General features: G+C 36.4%; 1 protein-coding gene across 1 annotated transcript in view; it reads left to right on the plus strand.

Annotated features, from left to right (window-relative positions):
* Window positions 1-824: 824 nt before the first annotated feature.
* The window catches only part of LOC149172599 (serine carboxypeptidase 1-like), a 223,497-nt gene continuing 209,318 nt past the window's right edge, over window positions 825-15,003 (plus strand). Inside the window, exons 1-7 of the mRNA XM_089426385.1 lie at window positions 825-961; window positions 1,144-1,289; window positions 1,837-1,910; window positions 2,780-2,902; window positions 3,088-3,190; window positions 3,294-3,331; window positions 3,440-3,544. Coding sequence (XP_089282511.1) covers window positions 825-961; window positions 1,144-1,289; window positions 1,837-1,910; window positions 2,780-2,902; window positions 3,088-3,190; window positions 3,294-3,331; window positions 3,440-3,544 — 726 coding nt within the window. The remainder of the gene's footprint in view (window positions 962-1,143; window positions 1,290-1,836; window positions 1,911-2,779; window positions 2,903-3,087; window positions 3,191-3,293; window positions 3,332-3,439; window positions 3,545-15,003) is intronic.

The raw sequence follows: 15,003 nt of genomic DNA on the forward strand, positions 1-15,003 counted from the left end.
AGCGAACAGTATGGGCGTATTTTCTATTTTTTCTAGCCAGTGCTAACTTGTGGTATTTTCTAATTTTTCCAGCCAACATTGGGGAACTTGGTAACTAGGGTTTTACCAGTCACTCTATAAACAACTTAAATTCATAATCTTATGAAAAATTCTCTATCTGATTCCTAAGTAAAAATACAAAACTACTACTAATTAAACTGACTCCTTTGAAAAATCTATATATTGGAAGTTCAAGATTCAGAAGACCTACCACGAAAGTCTTAATAATTCAGAGGTAAGCTTTCACTATAAGCCCAACAGTCCTTTACCAGTTAGAGTACTGCAAATCAAGAGGTTTCATGTCTATTATCATCGCTTCTTCAAGGCTTTGAAGAATCGAAGTCTTTACGGGCATTCGGAGAAAATTTTTAGAGTCGAGTTCACATGTCAGCGAAGCTTAGGATAGCTAAGATCAGACATAAGCTCATTCTTTTGACCTAAAATTCAGTCCTTGTGAATAAGTTCATTCTCAATTTTACTCGGAGCCCGGAAATACTTATTTGAAGCTTAAATTGACACTTTCTTGTGATAAAATATTGAATTTCCTAAAGCCGTTGAGTTTTCGTATTTCATGTTAAATTTCTATGATTGGAACAAAGCATTTTGTTATGGCATTAAATCTTTTGTTCGAAGGTAACTTTTTCTAAACTTAAGTATTCTTTAAGCAATTGGTAAGAGCTGGAGTTTGATTGGAGAAGAATTCGAGATTGATTTGATAAAGGCTAAATTTCCTATATCGCGGCAGGCTTTCCGTATTAAGAGAAAATATTGAAGGCGTTTTCACAATGGATTTTGGAAAAATTATGTGGACATGCTACCTTGTTCTATTGGTGGCTCTGCAGACCTATACAACCCCTCCAAATGCGCGAATCACATCTGTCCCTGGCTACAACGGTAGCCTTCCTTCAGATCATTATGCAGGGTAGGGATAATCTTCATCTATATTTATTTTGATTGTCAGCTAGTTTGAAGTCCACTGAAGTTAAAATTCCGTGACGGATTTGCCTCTGAACATGTTCTCAACCGTGACCACGAAATTTCTCTACAATTATTGTAGTGTGTTTACAATGATGTTATTTATTTATTTATATTTGTTCTGTGTAGATATATAAAGATAGATGAGACTAGTGGAAAGTACCTCTATTACTATTTTGTTACATCAGAAAGAAATGCAACGACAGATCCTGTTGTTCTTTGGCTGAACGGCGGTCCTGGTGCCTCAAGTTTTGATGGCTTCATATACGAACATGGTTAGTTAAGATTCAACTCTCGAGTTTTGCTGGTTTCTTATACGAACATAGTCCTTAAGTTGATTGCATTGTTTGAATATTTGGGAATCAAACCTATATGGGGGCGGTCAATTTTTTGATGGGGGCTGATTCAAGCTCAGCTATTAAGGTTCAACTTTCTGAATTGACTATTTATTTATAACTCTAGATAGGTAAACTATCTAAGTTAAGGGGTTAAATTTCCTACTCACTAGATAAACCTACGGGCAGATCTAAGGATTTATTCAGATTATTACCGTGGATGTAAACTATGTAAATTCAAATAAATTATATCGAAATAAAAAATTAAAATTATTTAAAATAATTAGAAAATAGAATTTGTATCACCCCCAAGGAAAATGATTGTTTATCTCCTTACCAGGAACATGCCACTAACATAATATAATAACTATATGCTTATACATTTTTTTTCTTTTCCGACCCAAATGGTTCATTGATTACCAAATGATTCATAGATCACCCAAATGATTCAGAATGCCTCATTAACAGTAATATCCTGCACGTGCAGGTCCTTTTAACTTTGAAGACGGAGAGAATGGAAGTTTGCCGAGATTAAAACTGAATCGATACTCTTGGTCAAAGGTATTTTCAGTGATGTTTTTATATGGATGAAGTTATTATCTGTACAGCTTTTTTTCTAGTGACATTTTTTTTGTTCGAGTTGATTCATTCATTTAGAAAAAATTGATCTATGTCCACGGGTCGAAGAGGTAAGTCCCATGAGGTTACCTCGATCGTGGATAGCTTTGATAATGAAGAGTTAAGTCCGAAGAAGTTTATGGCTAGCAGGTCAGATTAAAAAAAAAAAAAAATGGTAAAAACACAAAGTTTAATGATCAAAGAAGAGAATATTGTTGGAAGAATTATCGCACTTTTATGAAATCTATAATTTCCACTCTAGGGATCTTAGTCACTGGTTTGGAAAGTTTACCAACCCCTGGGGGTTTTGGTGTAACAGCTAACTTCCACATGGTATCAGACCCTTGACCGAGGTTCAATTTCCTTTAAGGGGGTGTTGGAAGAATCACCACACCTCTATGGAATCAGTGATTTCCACCCTTAGGATCCTAGTTACTGGTTTGGAAAGTTTACTAACACCTAGGGGTTTTGGTGTAACGAAAACCTCTTCATGGTATCAGAGCCTGGACCCAGGTTTGATTCCCCCGAGTCCAGGCTCTGATACCATGAAGAGCTTTTAGTTACACCAAAACCCCTAGGAATCAGTAATTTTCACCTGGAATCCTAGTCACTGGTTTAGAAAGTTTACCAGCACCTGCTAGTTTTGGTGTAAAACCTCCACAAATATTGACCTAAACCACTCTTTGAGTCCTAGGTAGGATTCAACGACCAAGAGTGGTAGAACTTATGGAACAAGGAAATGGCTAAATTTTCTGGTCAAGAGTAATTACAAATCAAATTCTAACGATTACATTATTCTTTTATAATCCCAGGTATCAAATATTATCTATCTGGATTCGCCATGTGGAGTTGGTTATTCATATTCTGAAAACGCGAGTGATTATATTACTGGTGATGCGCAGACAGCTTCAGATACGCATCATTTTCTTTTGAAGGTCTTCATATTTTCCTTGAAAATCAATTATATTACTATTTTCAGATTCACCGGTATTCGAGTTTTTTGATTGAAGTATATTTCGTAATTCTGCAGACACCATGTAGTTTTGTACAAATGTAGATATCTTATTGAAAGTTCTACTGTGGAAAGAAAGCTCATTTCATTTCATTTATGTTCAAGCAGTGGTTTCAAGAATATCAAGAGTTCATTTCAAATCAGTTCTACATTACGGGAGAATCATATGCAGGAATCTATGTTCCAACTCTAGCGTCAGAAGTGGTTAAGGGTACGGCAATATGGTTTTGTTTCAAAAGACATTAGATACAGGTTTATAATATACGAAACCTTCACTCACCTTTTGTGCCTTCTATGATTTTGTTAATCTACAGGAATTCAAGCTGGGATAAAACCGGTTTTGAATTTTAAGGTAAATTGGTTTGGATTATTTAGCATTGAAATTGCAAACAATCTTTTAGTCTATACATGTTCTATAAAAGTTAGGCTAATTTATTTTTACTGGATGCTGAGTTTTCAGGGTTATGCAATAGGAAATGGGCTCGTCCATGAACCAAGATTTGATACAAATGAGCGTGTACCTTTTTTCGGTGGAATGGGGCTTATATCGGCAGATCAGTATCAAGTAATTTCTCTGCTAATTTTTTTATTTTCTCTTATAGGTAACATTTTATTTTATTTTTGTGTTTTATTAAATCATTTTAAAATTAATACTTAATGTTTAAACATAAATACTTAATTTTATATTTTTATAAATTGTTTTAAATAACATTGTGTAAATTAGTGAATATTTTGTATTCCTTACTTAGTGCAAGTTGTCTCTACCAATATCGAATATCTAATTGCATCAACCACAATAATTCAAAAAAAAGAAGACCATTTTTATGGGTTATCTTTTCAAAGAAATTGGATTTCAGAAATTGTCATTCACACAAATTGCTTAATTTAATTAATGTAGGGTTAGATTCTAAAGAAATTTAATAAACAACTAATAAAGCACTCAGAAAATAAATAGTAGAAATATGTCAAAACTACACATGGTGGAAAAGGCATGAGAGGATTTCCAGTAGTCTCACATTCTCATGAATTTTCTTATATTAAATAATGTTTATGATAAATATAAATATATAAGCAAGTTGTCTCAACATAGTAATATTTATGATACATATAAATACATGAGCAAGTTGTTTCAAGATAATGCCTCTATATTGAATAAACTTGGTTTAGATACATTCTCAACAAAACACTAATCTACCAGAACTAGTTGGAGAGAATCTCTCATCCTAACTAAACTCCCTTGTTTCAGGAACTAACTCCTAATTCTCAATATTTGATTTATTTAATTCTAATTTTGGATTTATAATTGTTTTATTATGAGAGTGAGCCTAGCATTCCAACCCTCAATGATAAATCCAAAATAAGAACAAGGAACTCTCTTCCAAGTTCTCAAGTTGATCCTCAAAAATCATTTGTGTGAAAAAACCGCCAAAGCTGGATAATGAAGAAACTGCAATATGAAGAGACCATGAGTGAGTTGCATGTCTCATTCATCTCTTAATGTCGTTTGACAACTCCATTACGTGCTAAGCTCCAAAAGGATCCAACTATCCTTTGCTTGAAATGAGCATTGTGTGTCCACTCAAAAAATTTCATGAAAGCCCACTCGCATATTTATTTGTCCACTCACAAAAGTTGATGAACGCCCATTGGTGAATCTGCTAATAATGATCGCCCAATTGCGGATGATTGTTGATTTTACTGTGTTTGAAAACTGCACACTACTGACTTTGTTGTCGATTGCTTACTCGCGAATTTGTTGATTCTCACTTGCTCATGAAATGGCCCACTCACTGCGTATTTCACTCTCACAACCGCTGTCAATTTCATTGACATTTCCCCCCCTTTATCGGCCAAAAGGAGAGACAATTATTTTCACTTGATTTCTGAACTCCCCCCCTTCAGGTGTAGGAGAGTTTCAATGGTGTACTCCCCTGTTCAAATACATGAGAGTACCATCTATAATATCTGTGAGCCAATGCTATTGTAAAACTTATACAATCTTTTGACCGTGGATGACCATTCCCAGGGATCAATCCATGAATAATTTATCTTCAATCTTGTTGATTGTTGTTGTTTGCTGCATTCTGCTTATGAATGATTTGACTTGCCACAATGGTGACAAGGATGGAGATCAAAACACACATCTTCGAGATGATCAGTTCTTTAACAATGAAGGCATGTTGGTTTGACTGCAACTTCATTGTGCGTGCATGTCTGTTTGTTTGCAACTTCAGTTTGTGTGTATTTTTGTTTGTCTTCAACTTTCTCAGAACTAGCCGTTGTGATTTGTGTAAGAAACCCGACACTGTCAAATTGAATGGACCTTGAATAATCTGGGATATGCAAGTTGGCATCATCTTTGACATATCCTAAGCCTTGTCGATTTCTGTTAATTTGGATTTATTCTCATGGCTTCATGATTGGTTTGGAAGAAAGTTGAACTCAATCACAGACCACTTCAACACTTGAAGTTGGTTGGATCAGTGACTTGGAATCATCAGCTATATTTGTATTATTCATAGACTTGGAAGCATGACAATTATTTAGCAACTTAGATCTTTGTAGTTGCAACTCCCATTGAAGGAACTCAATCATTTCATGTGCATGTTGAAGATGCACTTGAATATCAACAAGATTTGTTTTGCTCATGTTCACCATGTCGCGAGCTCATGATAAAATCAAATTGTTAAGAATTTGGGACAATTGAATGTGTGTCGCCATGTTAGCTTGCTCACTTTGAATTCAGGCTCGCTTGTACTGTTGCTTATGGCTGATGCTTTAAACACTTGCTAGATTTTCATAACATGGTTTCTTGCACTCTTGATTTCACACTCGCTTGATGACGATCGCTTTTCTTGAATGCTTCAATCAACTTCACGCTGGCTCGTTTGTTGTAGATGTCGTGCCTTGAACTTTCGCACTTGATTTTGACATGCTTGCGTGCTTGGAACACATGCTAGCTTGCTTTGTTATTTGAATGACTCCCTCGATTTATTTCTTATTGCACTTGCGTTAAACATTGGCTTGATTTGATGCCCTCTTGAAGAATAGAATACTAGAATTCAGACTTGTTTAATGATGATTGCTTGCTAGATGGCTTACTTGAACTTGCTTGATTGATTACTAACACTTTGTGCTTTCTTGAATGTACTCACTAAATGTGCTGAGTTTTTAAAAAAGGAAGGGTGTCGAACAATGTCGAAAATGCATCCAAGAGACAAATTACAAGTTCAATCTTGATGACTCAGTTGAAGACTTACTTGAATTAATGTATTCACCTTAACAATTCAAATTCGGGTGTTGGTTACAACAGAGAATGCACCCGTACAATTTAGTTAAAAAATGTTTATCTGTAAGTGATACAAAAAGTGTTGATGATGTTGATGTCATCTTGGCTTGAAATTCTTGATTTTGTAGCATCCTTAACTTGATTCCTTTGATTATATGATGTGAAATGTGCTTGCTTGGAAGATCATCTTATCAAGTTGATGATATGATCATCTTAAACTTGATTACAAGATCTTGATTAAGTGCTCTTATACTTAAGCTTGCTTATGTGAATGTAGTTGTTTAAGGATAATACAAGGAGAGCATTTTGATAATTTGAACACAAGCCATCCACATGCATTCATTACACACGATGTATCTAATATCCCCTTATTCAATTTCAGGCAGATCTAGGACACAAGCACCACAAAAATTATGATTTTATTAATTACTTGAATACATCATTCTTCAATGTCACAACTTTGTCATGGAAACTTCTCATTGAGAATGTCACACTTGCAAACTTTGCAAGAAAATTTCCTTCAAAAGTTGCCTCCACTCATTCAATTTCTTTCTTTAACAAAATATTAAAATGAATTCTGTAACAAATACACCTTATCACTCCATTACAAGGAAATAAGCCCTTACTTTATAAAATTCCCACTTGTCACTCCATACTAAAAAAATGCACACTTATCTCTCCACTTTTAAAAATTGCACCTTCCCTTAAAATTCACTTATCACTCCAAATACAAAAAATCACTTCTGACTTCATTATTATAAGTGACACTTTCCATTATGTTTCCACTAAAGCCACACCCGTCACAATTTGTCTAAAATGTATGCAGGTCACTTTAAAAAGTGAGTGGTTGTGACTTGTTGAAAAGTCACTTCCATTAAAATAATGTTTATGAACACACTTTAAAGAAAAAATGAATTGAAGTTTCAATTTTAAAACTTTATGCATCAAAAATCAAATTTAGAGCCATACTTATAAAGATATAGGTTCAACGATCTCACTTGCACATTCCACACGGAGGGCAACGAAAATGAGTTTGATGTAGGCTATACTTGGCTCAACGATATTTCTGCAATGCTTTAATCCAGTCCTCCTCCACGTAGGTTTCAGAAGGTGCAGAAGCTACAAATGTCAGGCTCATTTAGAAGCTAAAGCCATTTCTTTCTTTCACTACTCCTCGCAATTTCTAAGTACTCCAGAGCTTTTATGCTTCACAGTTGGGCAATGCCTTCTACTATGTTCTAGCTAATGCTACTTAGCTTAGTATATTTTTCTTCCTCCCTCATTGTGTGCTTGCTGTTCACTGTACCCTTCTCTCACAATGTTGCCTTCTCACTAATGCAGCCTCGAAGGTTCACATTGCCCATGGCTCACATTGCCTTTATCACAGAATTCTATGTGGTTTTTGGTGCCTTTAATGGCTTATAAACTAATAGAAAGAGACTTACAATATAGAAGTCAAGATTTCAATCCTATGGATTTTGTCACATCACCGCATTGCATAGTATTAGAAATATGAGCATAGGGCAACAAGTTCTACCAAGGGCTTAAACCAAATGAGCAATATCCGGTAGTTACCCAATTTAAGAATGAAGCGTAGTTTAACTTAATGGTCACGCCATAAATATATTGCCTGACCTTAAGACATATTTAAAAACTTAACAAATACATTGGTGCAAGATTCTCAAACACATACTCACATTTTCATGGCCTGTTCCAGTGATCGCGCATGCCCAAAGTGAAACAAATCATAAATTCCATCTGCATAGACCCTAATGGGTTTCTTAGCCCACTCGCCCTTCATGGGATCTAGAGATGGGTGCGATTCGAATCTCACTAGCGGATAGTAGACGACCCAATGTATGTAGGGCTATGAAGTCTTTTGTGCAATTAGGCCCGAAAGGAGCCAACGGTGCTACATTCGACCTCGTGACTTACGTAAGGGGTGGCTCCATGAATGCCTTACACTGAGAATGGCTTGAGGGTTTCAATATGAAATCAAAGTGCTAGCTATGGGCTTATGCGAAAGAGGCACACACCTGGATGTATGAGACCAAGTGTTTTAAGTGGAAGAGCTAGTAAGTGGAGATATTCCCGTAGAGTGACCTAACGGATGTTATCAAAATTTATTAACTATGCCATACATCGGCCTGGTAGCTTGTGTGAAGACTGTGGTGCCTAGCAGAGAAGAATGGTGTGCGGGAAGAGTTGGCCACAACAAAAAATACCTAAAATTGTTTATGAAGTGTACTACATACAGTAAGCGATAGAAAGAGCCGAGGGGTCAGGGATGGTGGACAAACAAGTCAAATTTGAGGCTCTGCAGATGCTCAACATATGCCAAATCCTCCCTAGTTTGATTGTCTTCGATCTCGACTACATTCTCTTTCACTGTATAACTAAACATGTAGACCACAAGTTCTTCTCATCAATGGTAGCTCTGTGCAAGGATATTTATAGTGACACCGGGCCAAAAAACATAGAATTAACACAACCGCTTAGGAGGAGAATTCTGTGGCTCTTTTTGTTGGCTTTCACAAGAAAATATCGATGCAATTTGCATATGAGTGACCTATGAGTTGATTGATTCGATTTCATGCACAATTCTCCAAATGGTCTCTAGACTACGCCTTGGTCAATCTGCCATTCTTCCACATCCAATTGATGATGAGTCCGATGATCGAATTAGTCTTTGCATACCCATTCTAACATGCCCTTGTGATTTATTCAAGAAAGTATGGTTGTAGTATTTTTGGGAGAGATTTATGAATATTTTTTATGACAAACGGATCTGAGAAACAGAAGAGAACAAAGCCAAAGCTCAAGTCTTGCACCCATATCCTGATGACTTGATTGATTTTTGCGCGCTTCAGTTATCTGGTATATGAAAAAGCACATGGTACAGGTGATAATAATAAACTGCACAAAGAATATACTGCAAAATCTTTGCCTAGAAGTGGTGGGCGATCTTAAACTGAAAAACTTTTAATATTTAACAAGAAAGTTAAATGTGCAGAACTACATAATTCTTTAGGAGCATGATCATTTTTTTATAGCAAAAAGTCAAGGCAACACACGTCCTTCCACGAAGGTGACTTGGATCAACCATAAAGCTTCCATTCACCTCAAATAGGCCGGTCGAATAAGCCGCATTTGTTTCTATGAATTCCATAATGAGACTTTTGGGTGACAATCAAAGGTGGAATATGGATGAGACTCCTAGTGTGTGAAGATTTGAACTTTGACCCATTGTAGATTCGCTAACCCGTTATAGATTCCACATGACTAACGAGGTCGCATTGCATCAACTTGATGCTCCACAATCAACTTTGGATTCTTTGCACTCTTCTTGGTCAACTCCCGACTTTACCACAAGTCCTCGACTATATGCAGGTCTAACAACACCAGTATCTTCAACTACCAAAACACTCCATAGACTTCGTGATTCATAACAAGTGCTTAAAAACTTTGCAATAATACTAATAAAGGACAACACAACTCAGTACATAGAGGCTTACATAGTTCCATGCACTAATGAGATATTTTAACCTTTCTCTGATACCAATTGAAGAAATTTAATAAACAAGTAATAAAGCACTCCAAAAATAAATAGCAGAAATATACCCAAACCAGACTCCGCGGAAAAGGCATGAGAGACATTCCTGTACTCCCACATTCTCATGAATTTCCTCATATTAAATATTGTTTATGATACATATAAATACATGAGCAAGTTATCTCAACATAGTGCACCTATCTTGAACAAAATTGGTTGAGATACATTCTCAACAAAACACTAATCTAGGAGAACTAGTTGGAGAGAATCTCTCATCCTAACTAAACTCCCTAGTTTGAGGAACTAACTCCTAATTCTCATGATTTGATTTATTTAATTCTAATTTTGGATTATAATTGTTTTATTATGAGAGTGAGGCTAACACATTCATTACTTGCATTGGAGCATGTTATTTGTTGTCCATCATAACCTAATGGTTCATCGTGCTCATTGTGGTGTCATGAACTAAAATGGCATGAAATTGCCTGAAATTACCTAGCTAGAGAGTTTACATCAAGTGTATATAGAATATGTTTTCCACCTTGTACTTCTTTCTCATCTTCATCATAATGTACAAGAGATAATGCACCTCCCTCTGTAATAGATTTATCTAAGTTTCCAACCAAAGCTTTTTCTTTCTAGTACTAAACATCCCTACTAAAGATATACTTATTGGATGGAATTATAGAGTCAGTATGCATTAGAATTCTCACTATATAAAATAAAAATACAGTTCTCACTTTTGTCATCTAACTTATTTCTTAACTATTTAGGAAAATGTACATAAGAAGCACACCAAAAAATTGTTACCACTCCAAGATTTTTTAAGAACTCCATCTCCCTTTAGTGAGTCTTATGTTAAGAATATAAAAAACAAAAGTAACTCCATTTCTCGAATATTCGTCTAGTAGATGTTTTCTTGAAAATATAATTACTACTTGTCTCATTTGTGATCATTTTGATGTAAAGGACTTTGTTACTATTCTCTAGGAGTTGTTTAGATCTAGTCAATTCCTAGATTGGTGTGTCATTGAGGTATTATGTGTCAAAGACAATTTCCCTATATTGAGACAAAACTTCATCTATATATGTAATATTATTTGACCAATATAATTTAGTGTGCATTATTTAATTTTAAGTTGGTATAAGAGCGAGTCTCGTACAAACAATAAAGATTTATTTTTGTTGTTGAGAGGGCATCGATGTTTCCACTATTACGAGGCTATATTTGCTGTTGGAACTTATGCGTAGGCCAAGTTTGCTGACTCGAAAGTCCTACTGGAAATTTCTGCTTGCGTATGTCAAATCTACTTCACTACACAATCGATATGGTTTGTGTAAATTGATAGACAATGCTCTGATATGACCAACTCAAAATTGAGAGATTGTGTATGTAAAGATGAGTTTGGCATTGTTCTATGTGATGAGAGCCCAAGGCTAGGTTTGTGAAAGAGAGGAATTGACCGTGTTATGTTGCTGAAAATGTGAGGCATGTTGGATACTTTGACGGTGAGATCGTGGATCTGTTTGTTGTAAGTTACGTGCTCTGGAGAAGAGCTAATAATGGGTAATTGGTGTGTCTATTGATTGTTGATCCAATATGCGCGTTACTCTGTGCTCTAGAGAAGAGCCTATAGTGACTCATTGGTGTGGCTGCCGATGGGTGAGCCAACCTGTGCATGGAGTAGACTAAGTGATGGTAAGGTTGTTGGAAAACTACTCTCAAATACAACATTAAATAAAATTACAGCACGTATACTTGTGGTACACAAGTAAATCAAGCAAGTAGACCTTATTTACAGGTTGTGGATTTTGTCTACAGGCTGTGGGACACAAGTTAAATGAAGTTTTGAGTGGGAGTACAAATCAGACCATTCCGCAACACATAAGATAATTAAAGCACTTAATGAAGGGCTGGTGAATAATTATGGTAAAACATTTATTCTCCAATTATTACTTACACTCCTCAACATCTGCAAGTTCAAAAAATAATTTATTCCGTAAAATCACCCATAATGTCTTAATACTTTGACTTTCTCATAAATTATTATGTTGAAATGTATTTTTTAATATACATGTGAAGAATTATTTATTTTAGTCGAGGGTGTGAGGTCAAGAGGAGAAAATCGTAGAGAAAATTTTGGCGGGCGCATGAAAACAAATAGTCACTACTCCACAACCCTTAGTAAAGTGTAAATAGTCATAAGAACTTTAGCTGCAACCTCCATGTGAATGTATTTCATGCATTAAGAATTATATTCTAAATTTTTTTTTGTTGCTTCAAATTTTTACGTTGTTCTACTGTGCATCAGTTTTTTTGTGTTTTAATCTCCTATCTAGTTGCGATTTGATCTCAACAACTCAACTATTGAGGGAAAGACTCCTCTGCTATGCTCCTCCTAATATTTCACATCATATTAGAGTAGGTGACATTGTGTAAGTTTAAAAATAAGTGCTTTTAGTGGGAGTTAAAAATTGTTTTGAAGGGACAACTTTTTGAAGCGTATTTAGCAACGGGGAGGGTTTTTTTTGCTCTCAGAAATGGAAGCATCAAGAAAAATCTTGTTTAATCCTCAAATACCTCATTTTAATGGGAAAAATTATGATTATTAGGCTGTTACAATGAAGGCTCTCCTTTCTTCCCAAGATATTTGGGATTTGATAGAGAATGGTTTTCAAGAACCAAGAGACGCAACATCATATAATGCTTTAACACAAGCATAAAGGGATTTGTTGAGGGAAAATAGGAGGAAGGATGAAAAATCAATCTTTTACATCTTTCAAGTAATTCTTTAAAGTATTTTCCTAAGGATTACAATGTCAAGAGAGTCGAAGCAACCATGGGACACCCTTCTAGATAGCCTACCAAGGCATGGCAAAAGTGAAGACAACAAAGCCACAAATGCTAAGCAGAGATTTTGAGATAATTTGTATGAAAGAGTCTGAGGATGTAGACTCATCTTCTATGCACGTAATTGTACTAGTTACTCAAATAAATTCTCCTAGTGAGACATTTGAGGAAAGGAAAATAATTCAGAAAGTTTTGTGAAGTCTGCGAGTAAGGTTTCATGCCACTTTGTTATAGCGGCTATAACCACCCTCCAAAATTTTTCCTTGGCTTCGTTTTGGTGCCTCCTGACCAAATTTTCATAGCATGTTGTCTTGGTTCATCAAGTACACAAGCTTCATTGTTTTTCTTGTAGAAAGGCAGCCTGCCGATCAGAGCTTGATGCATTTCCCTCACAAGTTGTTCATTCAGACTTGGTCCAACTGTAGGTTGAGTAGGTCCCCCATGAAATTGGGCAATTCTAGAGGGAAACCAAACTTTCCTCTAACATTGTGCAATTCTATTTGGTAGCTTGTTGGGCTGTAGAACTCTGCAATCCCACTAATGAGGCATCACCCAGAAAATTACGCTATCCTTCCCAGCAAGGTGTTCAGCCCAGGAATTGTGCAATCCCGGGCAGAAGTCAGTTGCCCAACCCATAAATTATGCAAATCTCCTAGGAAACCAACCTAGCTCTGATCCAAAAAAGTACATTTCCTCCTAGTGGTTGAGAAGCCTCATGCATGAGTAGTTGGGTTGACCAGTTCCACCCAGGACCAAGGAAACTTGACTTGCATGCATGGTTTTCTTTTCCTGGAATAGAAAAAGGCAAAATGCAAAAATAATCCCTTGATTGAGGGAGCTATGTTGAGCAGCTGGAGGTTACATGGAAAGTTAGTTTAGAAGCTTTCCTCCAAGTGTCACTTTTTCCTAGATTTTTGGGATGAGTGTCATGATCTCAAACCTTTTTATCGACGTATTAGAGCTCATTCTTTCACATCAATCTTGGAGCTTTGACATCCCACATCACATCTAGGACTCTTCGACACATCTGACTCACCTATTCATGGGGTAGGTGGCCTCGACTTGTATTTTTCAAAATTTTTGTTGATTTTTTTGTTTTCACTTGTGTGGGTGTTTTTTGATTAATTTCTTTGAAGGCTTGCTATCTTTTACATGCATACTAGCTTGTACTAGCACCGTTTCAGTTTTCATTGCTATCTCATTACTGTCACATGCATGAAACTGATTTGCACGAATGGTCATCGATTTGATGACTCGCTTCACCCACATGCATGTTGATCTGTTCACTGAATCTTTCATTCAATGTTTGCATGTACGATCAATCACTTTTTCTTTCACTTAGTGTCACATTGCATTCATTTTCACATTTTCTTTTAGTTGCCCATCGGCGAGTCTCACTAACCATAGCCTGGACTCTGTCTTCACCTACAAAACATTGCGTAATCCAAAGATGGAATGCTCTATATTCCTCTCCAGAAATGCGCATTTCTACCCAGGAAACGTCCTCTAGGATTGTTTTTCACATTTCTGAGGGACAATGACTGTTGGCCGAGAAAATTGCACAATGCAGTCCCGGAGCCTGCAATCATTCCCAACTGGAATTACACATTGCACAATACCAACAGTCACTAATAAGCCTTGATTGCACATTGTGAACATCCAGTAGATAGCCAACCTCCTGAGATAGTCCAAATTTTATTTTGTGCAATTATGCCAACTAGCCTCCCAGCCTCCCAAAAGAAATTGTGCAATCTTGCCTATCCATTCCCAGGTATGTGTTATGTCATTCCCTGAATTTTCTTTGGTTTTTACTGACAGATTTCTTGGCATGCATGTTGCTTTGTCTCCATATCTTTTAGGTGTTCATCCACCTCTTAAAAGTACATGATCAGTGGCCCCCAAGAGAGCAGGATCAAAAGACAGTGATGGAACTGCAACTGGAGCAGCAGTTGAATGGGTGTCCGCATGTCTACTGATCTAGGAAGATACCAAGTTACTTCTAGACAGGGACATCAAGATGAAATGGAAAGAGGTCAATGAAGCATTTAGAGGCTCTTTTGGGGAAGACCTCAAAGACCATCAGGTGGATGTGAACATTCACAACTTCGGCTTGTACCGGATTGCATGTAGATACCCCACGGTCCCATGCATAGACATGATACACTGGAGCATCTCTAACACTAATCCCGAGATGATGACGTTGAGTAGTGTCAATGAGACAAATATTGCAACCTTCTGGGCACAAGATTATGATGACATGTATCAGATGTCAAAGCTCATGACTATCATGGAGACTCCCTTTAGCTTACCTAGCAGTAGTGATAAATCCAA

Source organism: Pinus tabuliformis, chromosome 4_2, assembly GCF_031772625.1.
Source record: "Pinus tabuliformis cultivar Carrire ecotype Pingquan chromosome 4_2, CPIR1, whole genome shotgun sequence".
Lineage (NCBI taxonomy): Eukaryota > Viridiplantae > Streptophyta > Pinopsida > Pinales > Pinaceae > Pinus > Pinus tabuliformis.